This window comes from Tachypleus tridentatus, chromosome 4 (genome assembly GCF_004210375.1).
Source record: "Tachypleus tridentatus isolate NWPU-2018 chromosome 4, ASM421037v1, whole genome shotgun sequence".
In the NCBI taxonomy this organism is placed as follows: Eukaryota; Metazoa; Arthropoda; class Merostomata; order Xiphosura; family Limulidae; genus Tachypleus; species Tachypleus tridentatus.
The window spans coordinates 47955342-47982745 of NC_134828.1; the positions used below are offsets into that span (position 1 = coordinate 47955342).

The following is a 27404-nucleotide window of genomic DNA, read 5'->3' on the forward strand; positions in this document are numbered from 1 at the left end:
AATTCTATTTCTGAAAATGAGGTGTGAAGGAAGAAAATCCTAGCATAGAAGTAGCTTGTATACTAGAAATATATACAGAATACAGTGTGAGTTTTGAAAATTTTATAGATGATATACACAAAAGTTAAATCTCATCTCAATCAAAACAAGCCTGAAGTTTAGATTTTTGGAAACAACAGTTTCTTTAAGGTTTGTATGTTTGTTAAAGAATTTTTGCTTAAGAATTATATTAAACAGATCTATGAAAATGTTGTGACTTTATCTGTGGCTTGTGCTAAATTAGCATTATAAACTTGGAAAAACATTTTCTTTATTATTTGCTCAAATTATGTGAATGTAATTGGTGTATTCTATTCTGGTGATATAAAGGTTTTTACTGTAAACACTGATGAAAAAATGTCTTCTCTCCTGTTTTTAAACAATATATATTGCATATTGCATACAGTCACAAAACTGTGGTTGATATATATAATAAGCAATAAAGATACAGATGCATACTCATTTAGTCTTATGTGAAGTTTTTACAGATGAAATGATGTTACTGTTTATATTCCATTTACATTCAGTTTCAAGGCCAAACTCATTCTTGAAGATCATGTTACTGTTTAACTTTGTTCTCATGCTTTACATGTGAAGTTGAATTAATTATTTTTCCTATTCTATAAAGACATAATTAAAACCAGAAGTGTACATGTTTGTAATTTCTTAAAACTTTTTTTGGAGTGTATAATTTCACTTTTATTTTGCCATATTTTATGCTGCTGTGGATTTGACCAAATTAAAAAAAACAAATTTAATCTTCAAAGAAGAACATTATTTTTCTTTTTTTCTGTCATTGTGTTGTTTTAAAGTACATGGAGCAAAGTTCAGTTAGGATTATATATGCAGATAAAGATATTTTCACAAATTCTTAACTTTTTTAAAACAGATTTTGTGAAGTTTATTTAAAAAAAGCCTTATTACGATTAGATACAGATAAATTTTTTCACATTTTTTAAAAATATTTAGTTCCAGTCTAAATACAAGGACAGTGAGAGTTTATTTTGTGTTTAGAACTAGAACTATTGGTAACCAATACTGTTTACAACATTAACAATAAAGAAAGAATAAAACTTACAAACATATTAAAACTAGTTGTGCTTAAAGATAATACAAAGTAGATCCAAGCATACTTACATAAACATGCAAGGAACATTATTGAAGAAAAAGGACATTGATTTTTTTGGTCATTACCATTGACTTTATTTTATAAGAGATTTCATATGAAATTGAAATTAAAACACTTGACATAATAAAATTGTTTAACTCTGAAAACTATGAAAATTTGTGTGTAATTACCTTAAAAAGCAAGATCAACAGTGCCTCTCTTACTGTTCTGATTATTTACAATTTCTTTCTGTTGTTGCATGAAAGAAACAATTAATAAATGAACAATAGATACTTGAATACTATAGCAAAAAGGGCAAGAACTTTATGAGCCTTGATCCTAATTATCATGAACAGTAATCCAAAAGACTACTTGTACACCTTATGACATGCTTTATTGTTGTGAATGTGCTTGATTAAGTATATGCATATATGTAAGCATTTCTAAAAGTGCAAATGTAAATTGCACATAAAGCACTTATTCTATAGATAAACATTAAGGATTAAACATATTTCTTATAATGTAAGTAGTTCTGTTATGTTTTTTGCTGTTAAACATTCTACTTGCTCCTAGGATGAAAATAGAAATAGTGAAACAAATTTTACTTTAAATACACTTCACCAAACTCATGAAGCCACCTTGGAAATTTTACAATCCAGAACAGAAACGACCAAAGCTGTGTTTTCTTCTGTAACAGATGCTCAATTGGAAAGATACAACAAAGTAAGACCTTTTCTTTGATGTATTTTGAGCTTATTTGTGAGAAAAGAACTTAAAAATGTAATATTTGTTCAAATTCAAAAACGTGTTTTGAAATATAATGTGTAATTGATACAGGAGATTTTTGTAATGCTTTTAGGTACATGTATGATATACTGAGGCTCATATATGTGAGCATACCAAATTGCTTCTTTTCTCATACAACCAGCTTTAGAGATCCATTGAATTAAAACCTTATTGGATGCAGAAAGCATTAGATCTGAAAATAAAATAAATTATTTTACATGTGGGTTAAAATGGATGCTAAACAGCCAGCAGTCTTTTTTTCTTTCTTTGCCAAACATTAGTAGTGTTTCTACCCATGTAGCTTCTTTTTTTTTTCTTTGAATAAAAATCCACATTTGTGAAATTGAAACTTTATCTGTATGTTTTAATGTCCATTGTTACTGGTGGTTGTCACAAAAGTTTATTTAAAGTTAAATACAGGAAACAGAATATGCAAAATATGGACAGAATGATTATCATTAGCTGACTAGGTTGCAGTAAAAACTTATTATTTAACCTTGGGTTTAGCATTTGTTATAATTCAACAAGTTGAATATTATAACTTAATTACCGCATAGTTTGCCTGAATAAAAAATTGCTCATTAGAAGCATTAGCATTCAGAGGTATTTTAATGTTTTCTGTAGTTATGTTTAGACCATCTTATGTTTAATTAGACTCACTGAAGGCAAAATAAATTTATCAGAACATATGTAAAAATCAAATTTTTAGAATTTTCAACAGTGGCCAAATTTTTTAACAGGCGGATTAATTCTTTGAGCTTTGGGGATGAAATTGATGCTGGTCTGAATGCTGGACTTAACACTGTAGAATTAAACAAATAGTGTGCCTCAACATTCTATGCTTCACTGTTTGAAGACTGTTCATATTGGAAAGGTAAATGTATTTTGTATTTATTCCCATAATTTTTATGGTTCTGAAAGAAAGTAATTTTGGTGTTGATTTGACTTGTTAAACATTTTTAATGTAACTGTTGGAAAAAAAAGAAAAATGTGAAATATCAAACAACTGATAAAGATTTTATTTTGAAATCATTAGGGTCTATAACTACCTTTTAATTAAGATAAAGGAATATATATGTACTTTTGAACTAAAAAGTTGAGATTTTCCTAACTTAAATACTAAGATTATAGTTACTGTGGTTTCAGTGTAAAAGATGAATGTGTTTGTAGATAAATGATAGAATTGAAAGGTTTAATGTCATAAATTTTATCATAAAAATCAGTTTTTTTGAAAAAGATAATAAAAGGTAGAGAAAATTGTAATTTAAACTGTACATATAAGTGCTATATGTAAAAGTTTCGAAACACTTTTCTAATATTCACAGACAAGCTTGAAATTTGCTTATTCCAGTGTTTATAGACAGATGCTAGGAATGAGAGAATCTCTAATCTAATGCTGTAATGTAATCTTTATATAAGATTGGATGTTAAAGTACAGGGTGTTCGGAACTTATATATTTATTAAGAGACATGTTTCAATATAGAATACAGGAGGTAAATATGAATGATAATTATAAACAATGTTGAAAGTGAACCCCGTTGGCATCAATACAGGCCAAGATCCTTCTTATTTTGTTTCTAAACAGCGCTATCAGTTGCTGGCTTGAAATAGACTGAATAAATTATGATTACAAAACTGCACAGTGACTTTCCGAACACCCTGTATTTTTAATATAATGTTTATGGACATGTATTAGATTTGAAAATTTCTTCAATATCTATAGACTTTTAATAGTTGTAAAAATTTTCCTAATGTAGTATTTATGGACATGTACTAGATATGAAAGTTTTTATGACCTAAGACTTGTAAGTATTTACTGTATATAAAGATTTTTCTTAATTTTTTAAAGCAAGTACTAGATAAGAAAATTTATATGTAACTGTAATGTTTTTATACTATGTATATTAAAATATAACTGTTCAAAAATGGTTATTACAGGTATACTCATTAGCCAGAAAACTTGAAACACACAAAAAAAAAAATTCTACTATTATGGACCTTGATTACAATTTGGATGCTGTGTGGCAATGAAGGTACATGCTTCAATCTTTTACTATCAATTAATCAGTATCTTCACAAACTCAGATTATGCTAATGGTAGTGGACTATGTTTCTAGACAACTTATTATGTAACATCTTGTAGAGTTTTCTTGGGTTTTATATTTATATATTTATACTGTGCAAGCTAGGGTGTATGTTCAGAATCTGTATCATGCTTCATGAACCAATCACAAATTACTTTAATTGGTGAAATTATCATCTTTGAAGTAACCATTTGGATAAAACTAGAGCATTGCAAGATACACTTGGCCAGATTGTGTGGTCAAATACCTATGAGCTGAGATACGGTCATTCAGAGAACTTAACTTCTACCATATAAATTAATCCTGTGTTATACATTACCTCCAAAGGAGATGAGTTAGATTATTGCTATGCTCTAATCCTACCATCATAGCAGGTAATCATTTGTAATCTTGGCCAGTATTCTAAAATGTTTATGTATTTATGTTGCATTTTCTCTTCATCAAATGTAATTAAACTGTCTGTATTCCTTATCTGATTTAACTAAGATAAGCCTTTAAGAATCTGCATGAATAGCTTTGTTATTAAAGCAGTTAATTTACTTCATGAATGCTTAAATCAGGTCTCCTCTAAATGTGTAACCATTATCCAGCAACAAAAGTCATTTGGCATCCAGAGTGTAAGCAATTAAATTTGAGTACTAAGAGCTTTCTCTTAACTTTCAATGAAGTTTAAACAAGAAATTGTATTGGTTAAATGTCTATATGCATTTTGTATCAAATAAAGAACATAAGAAAAGGTATTCAATAATCTACTTTATAGAACTTCCTAAACTTAAGTGCATAAACTGTAGTCTAGGGCAGGGGCCACCAAACTATGGCCTGCGGGCCAGATACGGCCCTCGAAGTCATTTTGTCCGGCCTGCCAGCAGTTAGCTGCTTGGAAATAAAAAGTGACATTTCATCAAATGTCCGACTGTTATAACAAAATAAATCACACCGATGGTCGCTTTAAGCTGGCAAACACAAGATGTTATGATAAAAAGAAACAAGGCTGTCACACACATTTTAAACCAAAAGGAAAATTCTTCTTTCGTCCTTGCTGTCCATTTATTCATATCAAGGCACGTATCTATGAAAGCATTAGGATTTTGAAAACAAATACAGACTTAACCTTTGTCCTGTCGACTCGTCTTTTAAATTCAGCAGCCAAAGATTACCGCTTCAGCAAGCTCCTTTCTCTTAGTAGACAGGTTATGCGCTTTTCGTAATTCATTCTTATGTAAGTGTAATGGCAAACGTACGTTTCAGTATACTTTTTTGTGTGTTCTTGGACCAGTACAATACTTTTCTCACAGCGTTCTGTGTTTTTCATTTTCAGATCCTGTTTTTTTTTCACCCATTGTTATGGCTGCTTTTAAAAGAAGAAAAGTGGACTCTGAGTATCGTGCTTTCAATGAAGAATGAGGAGAAAAGTACTTCTTTGTGGAAACAAAAACCCAGAAAGCTGCTTGTGTGATATGCACCAAAAGTGTTGCTGTTTTGAAAGAGTACAATTTTCGGTATCACTATGAAACAAAACATCTATCAACATATTTGAAATTTTCGGGAAAGTTTTGTTCTCAGAAATTTGAATCCATGAAACGTGCTTTTGAATCTCAAAAGAATCTCTTCACGAAAAAGTTTGCTGAAAATGAATCTGTCACTTGTACAAGTTACAAAACAGTGCATAGGATGGCAGAGCGAGGAAAACCTTTTACTGACAGCAACTTTATCAAAGAGTGTATGATGGAAGCAACAAATGAGCTGTGTTCTGAAAAAGCCAATTTCTTTGAAAGTATCAGCCTTTCAGCAACTTCAGTTGTACGGAGAGCAGAAGAACTTGGAGAGAACATCGCATTACAGATATGCCAAAAAGCTAGAAATGTCCTATGGTATTCTCTGGCACTGGATGAGTCTACTGATCTCTCGAGTACGTCACAACTTCTCATGTTCATTCATGGAGTTAATTTGGACTTTCAGATCACGGAAGAGTTGGCATCAGTTTGCAGCATGCATGGAAGAACAACTGGAGAAGACATTTTCATGGAAGTGCATAAAACTTTGCAAGACTATAACCTTCAGTGGAATCGGCTTAGAAGTGTAACAGTTGATGGAGGAAAAAACATGACTGGAGTAAAGAAGGGTCTGGTGGGGCTTATCAGGAAACAGTTGGAAGATCTTCAACTCCCAAGCGCTCTGTTTATACACTGCATCATACATCAGCAAGCATTCTGTGGAAAAAGACTTAGATATTTCTTGCTCACTGAAACCAGTCATTTCTGCAGTGAATTTCATTTGCGGTCATGCACTTAATCATTGCCAGTTCAAGGCATTTCTTGAAGAAATTGATTCGGATTTCTGTGACTTGCCTTATCACACAGCTTAGCTGCGATAAAGTCTTGTCTTGTTTTTATAAGCTGAGAAGAAAAATAGACATATTTCTTATCGAGAAATATAGAGTCAATCCACTTCTGTCGGATCCAACCTGGTTGTCAAAGTTGTCATTTTTGGTTGACATCACATCTCACATGAATGAATTGAACTTGAAACTTCAGGGGAAGAATAACCTTGTCTGTGATCTCTATAGAATCATTAAAGGATTTTGGAGAAAGCTGTCATTGTTTGAAGCATATTTGGAAGGAGGAAACCTCTCTCATTTTCAGTGTTTCAATGAGTTTCATGCTGGAATCACAGATGTCAACCTGGAGTTTCAGAAAAAGATTATTGGTGATTTAAATAAGCATTTTTTAGAGAGATTTTCAGATCTCGACAGAATCTAAAGTGACATTCTCCTTTTTCAGAATCCTTTTAATTGTGTCATTGATGATGTGCCAGTGGAACTTCAGCTGGAGGTCATTGATTTGCAAGGAAATGACTTGTTGAAAGCAAAAAAAAGAGAGTGGCAACTTATTGAATTTTACAGCTGCATACCTGAAGATGATTTTCCAAAGCTGAAGCAGTTCTCATCTGGCATGGCATCAGTGTACGGAACAATTTATGTTTGTGAATAAGCAATTTCAAAAATGAAGTATGTGAAGTCGGTACATTGATCAAGGTTGACTGATGAACATTTGAAAGCATTTCTAATGATTGGATGCAGCAATTCAAAACTGAACATTGAAGATATTTTGAAAGCCAAACTCCCAATTTTATAAATCTCACTAACTTTTTTGCGGCTTAGTAAAATTCAGATATGTACTTACTATGTGCAATGTGACAATTGTTTTTGCTAATGTCACCTTCTTTGATAACCTTTTGGTAAATAAAAATGTTGGTTGTATTTCTGTTTGTTTGTTGTTTTATGTGTGTATTGCATGCTACTCCCACATGGCTAATGTGGCATCCTAAACTTAGTGTTAACGTTTTTACAGAGCTTTCATTCTAGTTTATGAGTATTGAACATAATGATCATGATGCAGCCTTTACTTCTCATTCCCCATGTAATCTGGCCCTCTGTGAAAAAGTTTGGTGACCCCTAGTCTAGTGTGTTGACTTTATTTTGCAACAATAGCTTGGAAACTTCAAAACTTTAGAAATTATAGAAACACTAAAGCAAATGATAATTATTTTCTATCAAGGACAAAATACCATTTGGTAAGTTTGTTGAAGTTTTCTACATTTTTAGTCAGACAAGTTTCTCACATACAAAAAATTAGATTTTTTATTGAAGGTTTTTAACAGATTGACAAAAGATTTGTCTGTGAATATATCAAGACATTTTTTTTCTAGTCTGAGTGCAAAGCGATCTTTATGTTAAGAATGAAAATACTTTTCTTTAAAATCCCAAATTTGATTTGAGTTGTTCTGAAACCTCATAAATGCATTTTAAATATTTGTTCTTAGTAAAACTTCATATTTTATTCCTGTTTTTTTTCTCTACCCTAATTCTGTATAAGGTTGATGAAATTGTTCAACCTTGTAAATACAAAAAAAAATCAAAATAAATTTAAATTACTCTTTTTCTCTTTCTGTGGTGACTTCAAATTGTTATGTGAAACAACAGTTATTCTAAGTAGCTTTAAACTCATGCAGCATACATCTATTTATACTTAAATTTTATTGTTTTATTACCAAACCATGTTTAAGTACTGTTCATGCCTTTATAAGTTGTAAATAATTTGGGAAGCAAGGAGCTCTTGTTATGCTATGTAATAACATTATCCTCAAGCTGCTTTTATTATGTTGTTATTATTTATTTTACCGAACTTAACATAGACTAACCTAAAGAGATTCCTATTTTTACATTTGGTTACTTTTATTATAATAAATAAAATATACACATGAAAAACACGTAATAAAATAACTAGCTAGTAGGGGTTTTTTTTGCTGTTAGTTTTGCTTATTCCTACATTTTTATGCTAATGGTTATAGTGCACTAAATAGTTTTTTTTATCTAATAAATTAATTTTCAAATAACACAGAAAAATAACATAAAAAAACACAATGTCACATAGCTATCACAATTTTCTGGTTTTCTAACTATACAAGAAGAGCCATTACAAATTCATCCAATATGTTTCCCATGGGAACAAAATGTGTGCTAAAGGATGAATTGACAATTATCTGCTTAGAAAAAACATAATATAATATATCACTTGATAGATTTAAACTTTGGCTTTCTATTGGTTATAAATAATGTGGTATCAAATGTGAGAGAGAATTATTACCAAATTCTGAAAGAGAAGATGTGACAAGAGGGATGTCATTTACTATTTGATAGCTCTGTAACCAAATAATATTGAAGGGTATAAAAATTATGGTTTTTATGAGCGATGATGATTTTATAGTGGGTAATTTATGTTACATTTCATACTTATTGATGTAGTTGTGAATAAATTTGCTATTTCACTTTTTATTTTCAACAGTTTTTTTGCATTTAAATTTTTGTTAGTAAATTATAACAGATCTTACTATGAATTTGCAATCAATTTATCTACTATGGATATTACCATTACAGTAAAAAATGCTACTAGTTTGTCTTTGCAGAGGAAGTACAGGCCTTAATTTGCAGGGAGCTAGATTCATGTGTTTGACTGGCAGTTTTTTTTTCTTTTCAACATGACAGTGTTTCTGCATCAGAATACAATCAGTGAGAAAACAATCCTAAACATACTTACCTCTGCTTTCATTTATAACTATTACTCAATTACCATGTTTTTCCTTTTGCCCATCTAAGCATTGGTCTGATTATTTCTTGCTTGTTCTAGTTTTTTATACTCCACTCAGTTGCCTTTTGCAATACTTATCTCATGATGTTCTCCACCTACATCTGTGCATTCTCCATTTCCAATATTAAAATCTTTCAGAGATACTTTGAACATTATCTGTGTTTTCTAGTTGATTTTCATAAAAAGAATTTAAAAACTTTTTCCAGTTGGCAAGCCAACTTACAGTATGAATTCCGATATTATTTTTGGCATAGAGGTACATCAAGCCTCTCCTATCTTGCATCTCATTGCATAACATTTGGAGATTGAGGGTTATTTTCATTCATTCCAAATGTTGCTTTACTCTAATGTAAAAGAATTTACTTGACAAACTGTTGTTCCAATCAACTGTAATTGACACAGTCTTTAAATTACCTACCAAACTCACACATGAGATCACTTTGGAATAAGTTGCCTTTGATTTGTTTTCTTCTGTTGGTCCATCAAGAATGTGATGTTTTGGCTCTTACCCATTTTATTTTGAGTCTGCACATTACTTGACAAATGAAAGGTCTGGGAGCAAAGTTTTAGTTGTGTTTCTATCCACAGATATTGTGTTTCATGCTAAAAGGTTTACTTCTCAGTTACGAGAATAGGCAGTTATGCATTACTTGATATGTTGTTAGAACTTTGCAATTTAGCCTACTGTCTCCAAATGGAAACATTTGCTGATTCTCATATAATATATCTGCTCCTGAAATTTTGGGGTTCTAAAGTGGTGCTTGTGATTAACCTGAAAAGATTATGTTCCCAGATGAAACAGAGTAAGTCTACAAACTTAAAACTTTAAAATCCAACATTTTGTTTTCTTTTCACATCACTTTGTTGGAAGACTTTAAGGATCACCCACTTCATTGATAATGAGCTAGATCCATTGTTAGCATGCATATTTATTCAGTTTTCAGCTGCTACATTCTTCCCTGTTGTTGTTGGGGTCTTGAATGTCATCACCTCCTACAGGCATCATAGTTCATCCCCTGTTTATGGGTTCTGACCCCAACATCAGCAAGTACATTGATAATCACAATAGATTCTATGTGTAGGGGGTTTTGCTGCTCAGGTTACATTATGTTATGCTTAAAACTTTGACAACCACTAACTATTTTTTTCTAGATCAATCATAATGTGAGAATATTATCGATCCTTCTATAACCAAGAAACACACATATAATTGTGGTAAATGAAATAATAATTTAATCTAAGCAAGATTTTTTTTTCCTTTTCAAACTTGTAAAAAAATCCTTAAAGGATAAAAAAAATGAATATTATTTTTGAAATTTACATAGCTGAATTATGGAAAAATTTGTTATTAAAAACAGAACAACATTTATGAAGTTTAAATTTACAGACCTGTGTTATTAGTTTTTCTAGGTAATTTTAATTGGTTTATAGATTCGTTATGATTACATATTCTGTAGACTAGATACTTTGTTAACTTGGTATGTTGGTATAGTTTTTATGTTACATATTAATATATGTAATTCATCTTTCTATTTTAATTTTTTTGTAATTGTTATCTAGATGTCTTGTAATCCCAATTTTTTCAGTGTAGGAATTAAATATTTTGCTTTTCTACATTGCTGCAGTGTTTATTTTTTTCATTTCCATGAGAAATGAAAAACTTGGCTTTGGCTCTTTTTTCCTAAATTGGTGATACTTAAAACCTCATTTTCTCCTGTTATATACAATTCAGAGCTCTTCCCCACAGTGTCCACTTCATTGTTAGTTATGTATTGTTGTAAGTCAAGTTTCCAGTGCAAGACCCTACTGTTTGGACTAACCTTGACTCTTTAAGTGTTTTGCCAAGCAGGTACAAACCTTTGCCCAACATCTTCATTCTATGAGTCTTTGCACATTTCTTTCTTTAGATGACTTGCTTCTGCTTGCTGCTTCCCATTTGCAGTTCATAAATCAGACTCCTTTGCTGCTACAGGAAACAGTGTGAGTGGGATTTCTGATGACAGTGGGTAAGTCCACTATTACTGTTTCTTAATACCCTTTATTTTCATTTAGGGGAGAGTTGAGGCTTCTTTCCAACCTCAATTGGACCCATCCTTCTCCTCTTTGGTTCAGAGCAACAGTTCACATGTTCCTCATCTCACATTTCTTACACCTTGAAGTGTTCTATCTCTTTGGGAATGTGGAATTTTTTGGAAGCTCTTGTGGGCTAATGTGCATTCCCTTTAGTGGAAACTTCTAGATTGGTGTAACTTCTGAGAATCCTGGCTTGATGGTTAGACAGAGACCAGATCACAGTGGGAGTGTTGCTTACTCATCCTCATCTTGATTTATATCTATTCGCATATTCCTCTTTAGAATGATGAGGTTCAAACTGTGACATCCAGTCAATCAGAATCTCTTTCCTCTCACTTTTCTTGAGCATTTGGTCATTCATCACATTTTGCCCCACTTCCTTTTTCTCTTCTCACGTTGTACCACTTGCCTGTGTGGTCCCCATGAAGAAAATAAGGGATTGGACAATTCAAGACTAGATCCTTTCTATGCTGATCAATTCTCAGAGGGTCTAGAAGTTTGCAGGGTAGGGGTTATTGGCAATCCAGTGCTGTCTCAGTATTTTGCAGTGGGTAAGTGAGCCTGTGTGATTCATTGCTATCACCATCCTGGCTGCAGGTACTTTGTGTAGTTTTGGTATTAGGGGTAACCAGTGACTGATGTACAGAACCAATTTTTTTGTGCTTTCACCAGGGCTTAGTTTTACTGCTTCTATGGTTCCCACTGTAGAAACCTTTTTGGAGATTGTCAACATGATTTTTGAGTGTTTCTAGCTGGTTACAGGAAAAGCTGCTTTCATACATAAGATATAGAGTCACTAAAGGTAGGGTCATGCACACAGTGGCATGCAAGGCAGTGTATTCACTTGGTGGGGGGACACATTGTCAAGCTGTGGGAATGAATCAAACAAATTTAAATAAAAGATAGTCAATTTAGCTTGCCAATTGTTTTGTGGAAAATGCTCTGGTCTTGTCTCTTCCTTGTTTAATGAGCCTGTTTTTGTTGTTGCCTCATCTAGCTGTGCAGCACCATGTTCTTTTTTACTTGGATCTGATCTTTCATTTGGTGATACTTCTCTACCTTGCCCAGGGTAAACCAGAACTTTTGACCTGAGACCATTTTGTCAACCAGGGTGATGAACATGTGGTCAACCATCATATTAAGCTTTGCTTCAGCTAGTACCCAAATCTCATTGTGCTTTTTGGCCTTTATGGACATACGGCAACTAACATATTTGCCAATTATGCTTATTTTGTTTCAAAAACAGCAAATATCATAACTGTGTTGCTGTCTAACAGCCACCTTGTATCATCCAGGATGATAACTTTCAATTATTTTATTGTTCCACACTGCAGGTGCTTGTGTTTGGGATGAGGGAAGCTGACAGTGGTGGTTTCCCACATCAATAACCCCAATGAGTGTGTGTTGGGGGAACCATCATATACATTGTATGTGGTGTTTATCTGCTTAAGATGCATGTAGAATTTATTAATTGAGGCAAAGTTTATGAGCCAATCTCCAGTATATGTGCTGGCATCTAGCCAACCAGCAAGACAATCAACCTGGCCGTGAACTGTACTTCCTACCCATCTGGCATGGTTAAGGTATTGAGCCTATTGCCTTTTCTCACCTTAAAGGTGGCATTTGTGAAAAGTTTAACAATGTATATAGGTTTAAAAGGTTGTAATTATTGAAGCACTTTGATGGAAAGTCGCAACTGTGAGGTGTCTTCAGAAAGTATTTATTTTATCGAGGAATATTATGTTGCTGTGTATTTACTATCTTCCTAACATATTGCTCAATTATATATGAATTTAACATTGTTAAAAATCTAGGGAACATTGAACCGAACTTGTTTTTGAAACATGTCAACATAATTAGTAAATATTCTATTACAGAATGTACAACCAGTTAATCATTGAGTGATTTAATGCTTTCATTGTTTTACCTTGTTTAACATGTTTTTTTTTATCTACATTAATTATATTCAGTCCAGATTAAGGTAAAAGTATCATAAAAATAACTGTAATTAAATTTCTTCCAGATTGATTCAACTTACACCAGGTATGCTTTCCCTGACTTAAGTGCATCTTTTCATGTTCCTATCTCTTTAGTCTGTGCAGCTCTGCTGGAAAGTACTCTTAAGGAGACTCACAACTCTGAGGTATCTTCAGAAGGTAAGTATTCATTTTCCATAGGAATATTATATTGCTACACATGTTTTTACCTTCCTAACATGTTCTGAATTATATACTAATTTAAAATTGTTAAAATCTATGCAGGTATGATATTATTCTAGATTTTTATATCCATATCATTTTACTCTGGAATATATGCTTATCAGACATAGATTTTCTACATGTTGATATTATTCTGGATGTTATATTTCTTTGCCATTGTCCTCTATTCTGTACTTGCTTTATCTTTTTCTGAGTTCTATACATATTTAGTGTTCTAAACTTTAGTCTTTTTGCATCTGAAAAGCATATAAAGCTGATACTCAACTTTTGTGTCCTGTAAATTAATCATATAAGAAAGACGACACATTTCTACTGGAAGGAATGCTAATCCATCACAAGTTAATTCCCATCAATAAGATAAGGTTTTATTGTTTTACGTTAAAACAATTTGTTTTAATATAACCAACTCAGTGACAGTACAATTCAGCAACAGCAGATTGGACAACAGTAAATTATGTCAAAAGACAAGTTGTCTAAATATAACTAGTCAAAAAATCAACTTGTTGACAGCAGACTGTCAACAATTGTGTCATGTGATGGATTTGTTATTATATTTACGTCTACTTAGATGAATGCACGTATGGTTACGTGTACCTGTATCAGATTTAGAATGTATGTGAATAATTTGTTCATTTTGAATAAATAAATACAAAATACAGTGATTTGATATAAATGAAACAAGTTTGCTGTGTATTGAATTTATACAGTAAAAAAGCTACAGTCTTGCCAAAAACTTGAGTTAATTATTTTGCTTTGATAGCTATAAGCACTTGCCTAACCTACTATCAGCAGTACTACTGGTATATTCGAAATATTGATATGTCAACAAGTCTGTTAGCAAGTGATAATATTGTCAGCAAATAGGTTATCGCTGAGTTGGCTATCACCCAGTTGACCCAGAACTGTTACTTCATATTTAATTTTTCTGTTATTTAATAGTTGTATACATACAGTACCATCAATATTTGTAATTCTTGTTCTTTTTTCAATACTTCTTCCTGTACTTAGTCATACACAGAAGATGACTGTGTGATGTAATTATTTGCATTACTAACACTAAAGTTACAAAGCAAAGTTTTTGTAAAATCACATGGTAAAAAAATTTGGATTCTGCTTGTGTATTACAGCCATATTGACTGATCTTAATCTGTAATTGTGTGTTTTTTTATATAATTGCATATCTGTAAGTAAATACTGATTTGTATGGGCAGTTTTATGTGCTTGACTTGTCCTTGGCATATTTCTTGAACAAGTGGTCTAATTTTGTTCAGACTTTCTTTTATGTTGGTGAACTGAATCAGTTTTCTGGATGAACTTTCCTTATGGCAAAGATACTTGAGCAAATTAATTTTCATGTTGGATGGTTGTTGTAATAGCATGTGTGACTAGGTTAAATACAGATTTTTTTGAGCTACTGCATATACAAGCACTTTACCACAACATCAGGTTCCATAAAGGAGAACAATAAGCTATTAGAAAAGAATTATTGGCATTAAAAGATTATACTGCTATTCTTTAATTATCCAATATGACAGGTACGATATACAAACACAATTTAGAGTTGACTGTATAGTTGCTCCACTTGCTATTGAAGATAGAAGATTAAGATGCAAAATGATAATGGACAATCATTTAACATGTTGAACTTGAAGTTTAAGAAATATGAAGATATACAGAGATGTATAGACAGATGTATCAAGAGGTATTAGCCCACTGTAAGATAATCCCTGATGTAGAGATTATCAAATACAGTAAGTTTATATTCTACTGAATTTATAAACAGTTACCCTCACTGGTTGGATTGCACTATCATCTCATATTTGTATGAGCTTAACATTAAAAATGACACCATGCTAACAATTTACATATTGAAAAACGTCCTCCAAATGTTTCTTATCATAACAGCTGAGAGCTCTTTGTGGTGTGTAGACATATCAAGAAAGTGCAAGATATGTTGTTCAGAACAAGTACCCTTCTAATGCCATCCATGAGTACCTTATACTTTATCGTTAATTATTGGTGCAGGGTTTGGTATTTTCTAACAAGAAGATAATAGGATATATTATGAAAGCTTTTATTTAGAAACAGATTGAACTGATGCATAAAAATTGAACATACAACTAAAATACACTTTCAGTTTAGCAAGACTGAAAGATTGGGAGGTTTCAAAGATGATAAAATTTCACTTTTTTCACCAAATTGGCAGAATTGGCAGTAGGTAAAAGTGCAAGTTTGACATATTTTCTAAAATTGAACTTAGTGATGGCTTTGAAATGAAAAATCATGTCCTTTACATGACAGACTCTCTATGGTAAAAAAAAGTATTGAAAACTTGTTTTTGTTTACATGTTATATTTATACTCAATATCACAATATTACCCATTGGAAATTAATTTGCAAAACATGAATAATCAATATTTTCCATGAGACCAATCCTGGGCTTTCAATAACATTTATATCGGTTGCTTTTTCCACTCCTGCAAATACAGCTTTTAAATATTGAGAGAAGCTTTCTATTTTAGTTCACTGTCTTCCTGGTGTTCATTGAAACAGTAATCTTACTTTTGCAACAATCCAGGATGTTTTGATACTGTTATTTTTTCAAAATTTTGCCACTCTTGCAACAGCAAATATCTCCACACCATTATAGGCCTGTTATTGTAGTGTTCTGAATTGACATTATATTATTCCTCATGGATCTCGTTTACAGCTTTGTCAGTAAGGGCTCTTTTTTTTTTTTGTCTCAGAAGTTATGAGGGGCTTGGTTTGAGACTGATGCACATATCTCAAACAAAGTGGAAAGTGACCTATGTTGTAATAAAAAAAAAAAGCACACCAGTGGGGTACTACTTCTGGAACAAGTATGGTCTTTGCCCAGCAATCAATACAGTAGGTGAATTGACATGCACACATGAAGTCAATAACGAGATGTACAGCACTGAATCAATGTATAAAATGCCAGATAACTCTGACATGAATCAGTATGGTGCAGACAAACATGGAAAGGCTTGTGTGTATGCAACAACTTTCTCTTAGATCTATGTTCCAAAGGATCTGCCTTAGTTTACATCAGAATATGCTAACTGCAGTCCATCCAATGGAAATGCCTCATATCACATATAACAATCAACACATGTGGTCTGCCTGGGCAAAAACGTCCAGAAGAGTGCCTGAGATATGGGAGATTATGACAGATATAAATTGCTGTTATGAGTGCAATCATGAGAGTCATCATAATGAGTCCTCTGTCCAAATCTAGGTCATAACGAGCTACTGTAAGAAACAAGAATAATGAAATAATGATATGTAGCTTGGGCTTAATAAGGGCAATGAAATGTACTTGAATAGGACAAGTGGGATCCACCCAGACAAAAACACGTGCAGAGGAAGTGCCATAGGATATGTCTAGGCAACAAACACCCAAAATTTAGCATAACAACTTCAAATCAACAAGTAAAGTACAAACAAAAAACATCCAGTGGAAATGCCTTGGATACATAGGATTCAGATCTGCTTGGGGTTATGTTAGATTATGCAAAGTGCAGTCCATCTGGGTAAAAACATCAAATGGAAGCTTCTTGCACCAGAAATATATGAAAAACAAACGCAGTCTGCTCAGGCAAAAACATCTTGGGGAAGTGCCTTACATAGTGAATATTATTGTACAATTTGCTATTGTAATAACAATAACAACTTTAGCCCTCTTTTTGCTGAATGGGTACACATGAGCTAAAACGTTTTATTTTGTTTTCAAAACCTACTCAGGAAGAAACTTCCATGGTCCACCATTCCAGCATCTGGGAACTGCAAGTCATAAGAATTTCTATGCTCCACTGGAAGAAAAGGGGAAGGGGGGTTAATATGTGCTAGGGAGTTAGGAAAAATACACATCAGAGACAGTGCAATGAGTGTCTGCAATTCCTTATTTTGAAAAGAAGATAGACCCTGATTGTAGGAATTATAGGTCAGTAAAGATGGGCAGAAATACCCATCTGCTTTACTCATGAGGTCCATAAGTGATGGTTCTTTATAAATAAAACTAGTAATTTTTAGTAAAAGAAAAATGACATACATACTCTCATACAAAATGCTGGTGGTCTTAAAGAAACACCTCCATCTCAACAGTGATCATTATATAATTATTCATATCTAATACAAATATAATATGAAGCATAACTGACCAGGTAACACCCATCACTAGGTGGGACCCTTAAATATAATATATATCAATAAAAGATATAAACAAAAAGTAATATTTTGACTTACCCCAGTTGAAGATGAACAGATGTGTTTTTGTCCCTAATTTAGTAGTGTAAGACTAGAGGGAAGGCAGCTAGTCATCACCATCCACTGCTAAATTTTGGACTACTCTTTTATCAAGAGATAGTGGGATTGACCATCACATTATAATGCCCCCACAGCTGAAAGGCAAGCATGTTTGGTGTGACAGGGATTCAAACCCACGATGCTCAGATTATGAGGCCTTATCCACCCAGCCATGCTGAGCCAAACAGATGTATGTAGATTCACCACAGAAGGAAGATGACACCTGCCAGAGGAGGACAGCTAGGTTGTGCAGATAAAAGTTGTCCACATTCCAGCTGGAACAATCTCCTGTGAGGACTGGCAAAGGTGATCAGCTAAAGACAAAATCTGATAAGGAACTGGGTGCTAAAAAATAGTATGCACATGGCAACCTTTTATGGATAAGTTAAAACATAGTCTTGGCCCACATCTCCAATAAAATAGAGATCCATTTGCACAATGGGAAAAGGAAAAAGTATGGCTCTCGAGACTGCTTACTCCATATCCCTGACCTAAAGTGGAAAAACTGGGTCTAACAAAGATGGATGTTGAGAAAAATGCCCAATGGAATAATATATTGAGTAGGGGTAAGAATGGACTTCTACAACTGGAACAGAAAACCCCACTCAAAGAAGTGAGCAGGCATGATTAGTCAGTTGGGCATGCAAAGAGGTGAACAGAAGTCTCATCCAGAAAAAAATAGTCAAAAGACCCAACAACTGAAAATGATGATCAAAAGTGTACAACTCAACAACATGCACAAAGTTAAAAAGAACTGAATAGCAGCATCTGGAACTGGAAGATATAACTCTTGTAGACAAACAGAAGAAAACTATATGGCACTGGAGCAGTTGGCATATGAATATAGGCATCTTTCATAATGATTTGGTCATCCAGGTTTCCAGCAAAAAACCACATGAAGTGAGAGAGAGGATTCCATGGTGAAGCGAGATGGCTCCAGGACAGGTCTGCAATTTCCAACAATTTGAGGAACAACAGTTATATAGGAGTGAAACTCCAGTTGAATGAATATCACCTGTTTGACTTTCTCTTTATTTAGTAGGATTTAAATATCCTAGGCAAGGTGACTGGAAGAAGTCAATCCTATTGAGAAGAAATGGAGATCCAGGAAGTGGACAGGGGGAAGAGCAGAGCTGAAGGCAGAAACCTTCAGACATGACTTGCAGAACCCATGGAACTGTTGTGAAATGCAGCCAAAAATACATATAAACTAAATAAGCTTACAACAATTATCCATTATTAACAAACTAGTAAAAACCTGAAGGTTTGCTAGATCTACAAAGCACATACAAATAATGAACTTGAAAAATTATTAAATTTGACCTAAAACATAAAACAATAAGAAAACAAAAAAGTACAAAATAAAAATATACATAAATAATGAACTCATAAGACTGCTCAAAGAACTGATAAGACAAAGGACATGAAAGTAAAACTTACCCTGTAAAGCATGAGAATGAAAAGGCATCCAATCCACAACAACAAAATCTAACTCAGGTCTAATCCCCAATCAGATGTGACTGTTAGTCAAGAAAAAGAACTGACAAAGTTACAAGTACTCAAGCTGTAGCTATTGTATAAAACCCATGAATATTTCAAAAAACAAATAAATAAACAAACTCTAAACACAAAAAAAAGAAATTTAGATGGTAAAAGAATTATAAAAATCTAATCCCCAAATACTGAGAAGACATGAAAAACCTAAATTATCACGTGAGGAAATTAGATCAATCCACACAAACTCCCTCCAGAAGGGTATGCCTACTGGGAGGGAGTAATACAAATGAAAACCTTACCCCAGATCTCATGGGAAAAAGAACAATAACTAACCCAGGAGATTATATGAGGCATAATAACAGGTGGAAAGTGCTGTAGAAAGAAATTTGAACTAAGGTCTATACTTTCCATCAGATATTGTCAACCCTATAATTTTGGGACTTGTGTCAGAACCACTGTCGATTGTCATCAGAATTTCCTCATCCATCAGATTAAATCTCAAATCTGTATGGACGAATTAGAATTTTTAATTAAAATATTTCTAGCACAAACGAGAAGAAACAGCAGAATTCAAACACAAGAAATCAAAACCTATAATTGAAACATATAAATTTATGATTAAGTAAAATCAAAATTTTGTAATAACATGGATAGCAAGTTAAAACCCATGTCTACACCTCAGAATGACAATCAAGAAAGTGAGGATTGTACTAAAACAGTACAGGGAGTTAGATGCACCAACATAGATAACACAGTTTGACTGAGAGAGTAATCACATGATCAGTTCTAAAATGGCCCAAAACTTTTAGGTGTAAAGACTGGTGCATGCAGCAAAATTATTTTTTTTAGCAGTTCTTATTGGGCAGGCCAGGATCAAGATAGGTTTGGGTGAGAATATGTAATAACATTTCAGAAATATAAATGTTACAATAATAAAAATTTCAGTGATATAATGAACTAACAGATTTTTTTTTTGAAGTAGGTTACATTTTTATTTCCTAGACATAAAACATTATTATTGCATTTAATCATCATGAAAGAAATTACAGCAATATACAATGGAAATAAAAAATTAAAGAAACAGAGCATTTCATGGTATGTAAATAAAGCAAAATTAGTTCAAATATTCACTCTGTTCTATAGGTGAAAATGCTGGTGAGGCCAAGGTCTTTCTTTGCCTGTTTTTATTAAACCACCCAATGGACTATCTGTGTTGTGCCAACCACAAGTAACAAAAACCAATTTTTATTGTTTTAAGTCCTCAGACTTACCCTGAACTACTGGGTGGCAGGGACTGAGATATTTAGCTTTATAAAGCTCATGCAAGACCTGTTAGAATAAAAGTGAGACACATATGAAACATGGCATGAATGAACATTTTAATTTAAAAATGAAGATGCCATCAAATGAGAAACTGGAAAACATAAATGATAGGGCACAACATCATATAAGCAAGTGATCTCTTATGATAGACACCATTAAAAAAATTTATCAAGATTGAATAAATATAACATTTCAGGAATCACAGTAGAATGGTAAAAATGACAGTAACAAATTCTGTTTGAAAAAACTTAACAAAAAGGGACAACAAATGACAATAATCCATGAACCAAAGATAAAAATTAATGAATATTTGCATTATTGGATTCTAAATTGAGCATCACTAAAATTTTATAGTAACTTGGATAGCATTGATGAAACATTCATCTACACCACAGAAAGTCAATCAAGAAGGTGAGGATTGTTCTACAATAGTAGAGGGAGGTAGCTGCACCAGAATAGAAAGTGCAGGGTGATTGGTGGAGAGTAGTCGCATGATCAGCACGTTTTGAAATGGTAGGAAACTGATGAAATATATGATTGGAGTGTTGTAGCACAATATATTTTTGGCAATGCTTATCAGACAGACAGGATTGAGATAGCTTTGGGTCAGAATGAAGGTAAGAACCTGTCAGAAATACATTTTCTGAGTAAGAAAGTTTTAACATTGGTTTTTGAACTTGCATAGTAGTATGCACAGTTTTTATAGTCTTTAAAACAAATTCTGTATAGTTCTGTATAGTTTTTTTCCCATTGTGTAATTGGTGTTTTACTTTTGTATCATATTTCTTAAGTCAAAAGTGGGCTGAAGTACTTGAGCAACTTCGTCATAATTTTGAACACTTTAAACGTCTCGAAGATGAAATTGTTGTTGAGATGAAGACCTCAACTGATGCTACTATCTATGGCTATGCTGAAGAATTTGATCTGTCTCGTTCTGTTCCTGAAAAGGTAGAAAAATTTTATATTTGTATATATGCATATAAGGATTTAGATAATGTTTTAATTTAGACTAGGTGTTGTGTAATTAACAGTTTTGTTTCCTTTTGCCATACTAAAAGTGTAATTAAACTTAAAATGCATCATTTCTGCAGCAATGGGAATGGAAAGATGCAATGTTGATCTTACATAGTAATTTTCAGTTTTGATTTAGGACATTCTGTGCTTCACTTATTATGTATAAGGGTAAGATCATTAAATCAAATAAAACTGAATGTATTTATACATTTTTGTAGTTCAGCTGTTACTTGAAGTACAAACAACTGAATAAAAAGTATTTAATTTTTTCTATAATCTTTATACTGCATTAACATTTTTATGAAAAATCCTCTAAATTATATTTTCAAAACACGATTCCATAAAATGTAATTGTATTTTCATATTGATATGAATTGACATTATAGAGACTGTAATTTTAGGAGGAAGAGGATGTTTTTAAGTTACTGCTGCTATTAAGGGTTAAAATATCTAATTTTGACTATGACAGACACTGTATATTATATGTAAAAAGAAAATGCAGTATAGTTTGTTTGTTCACTTTCTGTACTTACATCTTAATCACATTATAATAAAGGTTTTTACATGACATAGTTAAGCTCATATTTGTGAAGAAAAATTTCCATAAAAATATTTAACTAGACTTACCTAACTTGCTTTCGTGTGGACAACTAATATTTGCATGCATTAACCATTTTGAAGCAGGTCATGGGTCAAAGGCCATGTCATCATATCTGTTGATGTGCATCCAAAATTTTATTTAACTACTATTTTGTGAATTTATGTCAATAAGTTTAAAATCAAAGTGTAGATTATAATTCAGACTTTAATATTATATGAGTTAATTTCTTAATTTTAAACTAAATATTAAAATAGCACATGAATATAGATTTTACTGGTATGTAGAATGCAGCACTGTTTAAAATTATATGTTTGTGATGTCAAAATACTGAATCTATAGTTTTGTACAAGTAAGGGACTCAAATTACTGATATTGGTGAGCGAGAATATAAAACAAGAACCTCATATCTTTCTATTTTGTTGAGATATGATGTATGTACTGAATCAAATACAATGCCCCTGTTCACTTCTTTCCCTTTTTTGAAAATGGTCTCTTATACACTTACTTCAATATATGACATGTGAATAACCAATCAACAGCTTAGACTGTCTTCATAGTGGTTTCTCACCCATTTTCAATCTAAAATTTCAAGGAAATAGGTTGTGTTTTTAGTTTGCTTAAAGTTTTATATTTTTTAAAATATAAATGTATCTTAATTACTGAGCTTAATAAATTATAGTGAAATTCTATGGTATCATTGTAGTTATTTATGATTTTTTGGTTATTCAAATGTGTGTGTGTGTATATAAAATCTTTGATATTTGTGCAAAATATCAAAAGGCTTAGCAACCTATGTCCAGCAGGAACCAAGTACAGAGGTCATAATGAGAAGAAATAAATGTTTGCTTTACTTCATGACTCATTATTTTATATTTTAAGAAAAATAAGTTTAATAAATTATTTCTAAATAGTAATGTGTGTGTGTGTGTATATAATGTATAATAACCAACCAAAACTATATACAAACAAATGGCCTAAGCATGGGCAACCCATTATCACCAGTCCTAGCCAATATTTTTATGACACAAGTTGAAACACAAGCAATTAACACAGCATTACATCCACCACTATACTGGTACAGATATGTAGATGACATGGTTGCGGGATTCAAATCTACAGAACACATACTTAATTTTTCCAATCACATTAACTCTATACATCCCAACATTAACTTCACATGTGAACAGGAAGAAAGCAATCAAATATCATTTCTTAACCTCAAAATTACAAGAACTGACACACAATTCAAAACAGAAATCCACCGAAAAATCACCCATACTGGACTATACATTCCTTGGAACTCAGCACATGAAACAAAACAAAAACTCAACATACTAAGAAACCAAATAAACACAGCCATAAAACTATGCTCACCAGATAAAATTAACGATGAATTAGACAAAATAAAACAATACTTCATCAACATCAATAAGTTTCCTCCACAAACCGTAGAAAACATTATAAGCACACACCTACACAGAAAGCAAAATCAACCAACTAAAGTAAATACAGCTCACGAATCAAAAAACCACGAAACCATATACTGCTGTATACCATATATTCCTGACATCAGCAAACAAATAACCAACATTTGGCAAAATTAGTAACAAAATATGACATTCCAGTTAATACCAAATTTATTCAAAACCCGCACAAAACTGAGGTTTATACTATGTAAAACTACACTGACAAACACCACACCAACATTATTTATAAAATACAATGTGATAACTGCCACGACTTCTATATTGAGAAACAAGTAGAAAATGGAAACCAGATTCAAAGAACATAAAAGTCACCTTCACACGTTTTCGAACACTGCAAGTCAAATAAACACAATATAACCATAGAAAACACTCAAATACTAAATAAAGAAACAAACATAAACAAATGCAAAATTAAAGAAGCCTTACTTATACAACAACTTAAACCCAAAATAAACCAATATAAAGGAACACCTTTATACCTATATTAATATAATAAAATAAATAAAATTATATATTCAAACATCTAATACCGCCCTCTACATTTCGACACACAGTTAAGAAAGGTAGTAATGAAGATGTGCAATTTTTATATAGAGTTTGTAGGTTGGAGAAAAGAATCAGATTATGTTACCTAAGGGCATAAGTGGCAGATATAAATGATAGAGCTGGAGATAAAATAGAGGAGGTTAGCAGATATTTCGTTTTCGTGGTGCATGTATGGGTTAAAGATATAGGGAAAGGTAGGTCAGAGGAGCTAATTACAAGAGAAAATGAATACAAAGGGTTGGTAAAGGCATTTAAAGAAAAAGACCATAATTTACGTTTGTTAGAGATACTGCCCAGTATTAACTGTGGGGTTGAAGTTATAAGTAGGTCACAATGGTTAAATGCTCAGCTTAGGTCAGTATGTAAAGATGAGCAGATAGGCTGGTTGGACTTGTGGGATCAGTTCATGAAACAAAAGAATTTTGTTGGAATGGATGGTTTACACTTAAATAGAGTAATGGCTGAATTGTTTGCTAAGGCTATTAACTCATCTGTAAGGAAAGTTTTAAAATTAGAACCAGCCAGTGGTGAGAGCCAGGAAAAACTAAATGCAAAAAAAAATAAGAGGTAAAAAAAAGTTTAGCATAGGAAGTTAATATAGTAGTTATAAGAATAGGCATAATTGTTATGTTATTGTAATGCTAAAAGTATAAGAAATAATTTAATTTAGAGCACTGGTAGGAATGAAGGATTTTGATATAATGAGAATAAAGGAAACACGGTTAATGTAGATGATATTGAAGGCAGAAGTTTCTTTGAAATGTATGGTTACAGGTTACTTAATAGGGAAAGAGTATTAAGGTGGGGGAAGGGGAAGGAGTGGCTTTATATGTAAAATGTGAGATACATCCTGCTGAAACTGAGGATATCAAAGAGATTGAATCCATTTTAGTTCCTGTTAGTGGATATACAGGGAAAATACTTTTATAGTGAGAATGTTACAGACCACCAAATGATATTGATGAAATTAGTGAAAACCTTTTGATAAAATTAAGATTTCAGCTCTTAATAAAGTCATAATTATGGGTAATTTTAATTTCAAGCATATAGATTAAGAAATGCTAAAGTTGGGCCATGAGGGAGAAAGGTTTTTGGAAACATTTTCAGGATAGCTTTCTTCACCAGTTAGCCAAGGAACCTAATGAAAACAATGCTATTTTAGATTTATTGTTTACTTCATATATAGAAATGATGAAGATAAAGGAAATTGGTGAATATCTTTATGCATGTGATCATTTTCCTATTAGTTTCAATGTTTTGCTGTATATGAAGATAGGAATAATGATATTTTGGTTACAAATTTCAAAAACAAATTTTGAAGGGATACAACAAGAATTATCTGTTGTGGATTGGACAGACTAGTTATTTTGAAACATTGATCAGTTGCATAAAGTTTATAAAGATAAATTTTTAATTATATAAGGTAAACATATTCCTTATCATAAAAAATGGTAGCTGCAAGTAAAAAAACCAGGTTGGCTCACAAAGAGTTCACACAAAGGGTTGACTAAAAATGTTAAAATTAACAGTTTGAATTTCTTTAAATACATTAAAGGTAAACAAAATATTAGAATGGGACATTGAGGAATGATAAAGGAAGGCTGGTATCTGATATTTATGAGATGACTGGGTTATTAAATTTAGCTTCCTCTTTGGTTTTTACTAACAAAGATTTAAGCAGTATTTCACATCCTGAACAATTGATAAATGGAAATGAGATCAAACAAAATGAGTGCATTAATTCTGAGCTGGTTAAGAAGAAATTTGATAAGTCTCTTGAGCCAGATATATATTTCTACAAGAGTTTTAAAGGAGGGTAAAGATTGGATATGTGAGCCACTAGCTACTACTTTTTGTCAGCATTTAAAGAGTGGGAAAGTACTAGAGGATTAGAAATTAGCTTATGTAACTTGTTTTTTCAAGGGAGGTAATGAAAATTGTCCCTGTAATTATAGACCTATTAGTCTTACATCAGTTGTGGGAAAAATTTTTCAAAGTCTGTTAAAAGATGCTTTACAAAGTTATTTAACAGTTCAGAATTTTATTGGATAATCAGTATGATTTCACTAATCTTGCCTTTCAAATCTTATGACATTCTTTGTAAAGATTACTGCTTATGGGTAATGGTGTAGATTCGGTTTACCTTTATTTTCAGAAAGCATTTGACAAGGTGCCACACAAAAGGCATGTAAAAAAAATATATGTAGATGTGGAGAGATAAGTTTAGCAAACTGGATAGAAGAGTGGCTGGATGGAAGAAAGTAGAGTTTTCATAAAAGGAGTTCAGTCAAACTGAATTAATGTCATGAGTGATGGTATTAAAGTATTGGGTCTTGGATGTTGCTGGCTCTGAAGAGGATGCTACTTTTCAAAAGGATTTAGATCATTTAGTGAGTTGAACAGATAAATAGTAGATGGGTTTTAATTATAATAAGTGCAAGAAAATGCAAGGTGGTTCTCATAATTTGAATTATAAATATAATTTGGTTGAAAATAACTTCAACACAGTTATGAAGGAAAATGATCTTGATGCAATAGTTAATTAGCATCTAAATCCATCCAAGCAGTGTGCTGTTGCTAGTAGTAGAGCAAAGAGGAATTTAGTTTATATCTACAGAAACACTGTATACAAGTCCAAAGAGGTTATAGTTTCATTGTACAGGACAGTGGTTAGGCCACATTTGGAATAGTGTTTGGTCTTTGGCTCCTTTAGGAACAACATTGAATTGTTGGAAAGTGTTACTAGAATGGTATCGCCCACTCTTGGGCTACTCTTTTACTAACGAATAGTGGGATTGACTATAACATTATAAAGTCCCATGTTTGGTACAATGGGGATTTGAACCCGCGACCCTGAAATTATAAGTTGCGTGCCTTAACCATCTAGCCAAGCTCGATCTGATAAAGGTAGTAATAATATATTTGTTCATGACTTTGTTGTAAAATGTTTTTCATGTAAATACATCCTTAATGGATGTGCCCTTTTATGTAGATCAGACTGTAAAATTTTTATTGTGAGAAAATAAAATATTAAAAATAATTACTGTCTGCATATTTTTTATTATAATAATATTAATAATTTTTAAGCTATGTTCTGAACTTCTGGTAGTTATGTAATAATTAAATATGGTGACAAATTTGATATTATGATAT

At 32.3% G+C, this 27404-nt stretch overlaps 1 protein-coding gene across 2 annotated transcripts; it reads left to right on the forward strand.

Moving 5' to 3' along the window:
• Positions 1–1576: 1576 nt before the first annotated feature.
• LOC143249073 (general transcription factor II-I repeat domain-containing protein 2-like) lies at positions 1577–27264 on the forward strand. 2 transcript variants are annotated; one of them, XR_013027504.1, is made up of 6 exons: positions 1577–1870; positions 2674–2807; positions 3873–3967; positions 13262–13394; positions 21395–21551; positions 26407–27264. XR_013027504.1 is itself a non-coding variant. In XM_076498279.1 (4 exons), exon 4 carries the CDS (start codon positions 5594–5596, stop codon positions 6308–6310), a length of 717 nt encoding a protein of 238 aa, XP_076354394.1. In that variant the 5' UTR covers positions 1578–1870; positions 2674–2807; positions 3873–3967; positions 5337–5593; the 3' UTR covers positions 6311–7277. The 2 variants fall into 2 exon arrangements, 1 of the variants encoding a protein (XP_076354394.1); XM_076498279.1 differs by lacking the exons at positions 13262–13394; positions 21395–21551; positions 26407–27264 and adding an exon at positions 5337–7277 and having other exon boundaries at positions 1578–1870.
• The last annotated feature ends 140 nt before the right edge of the window (positions 27265–27404 follow it).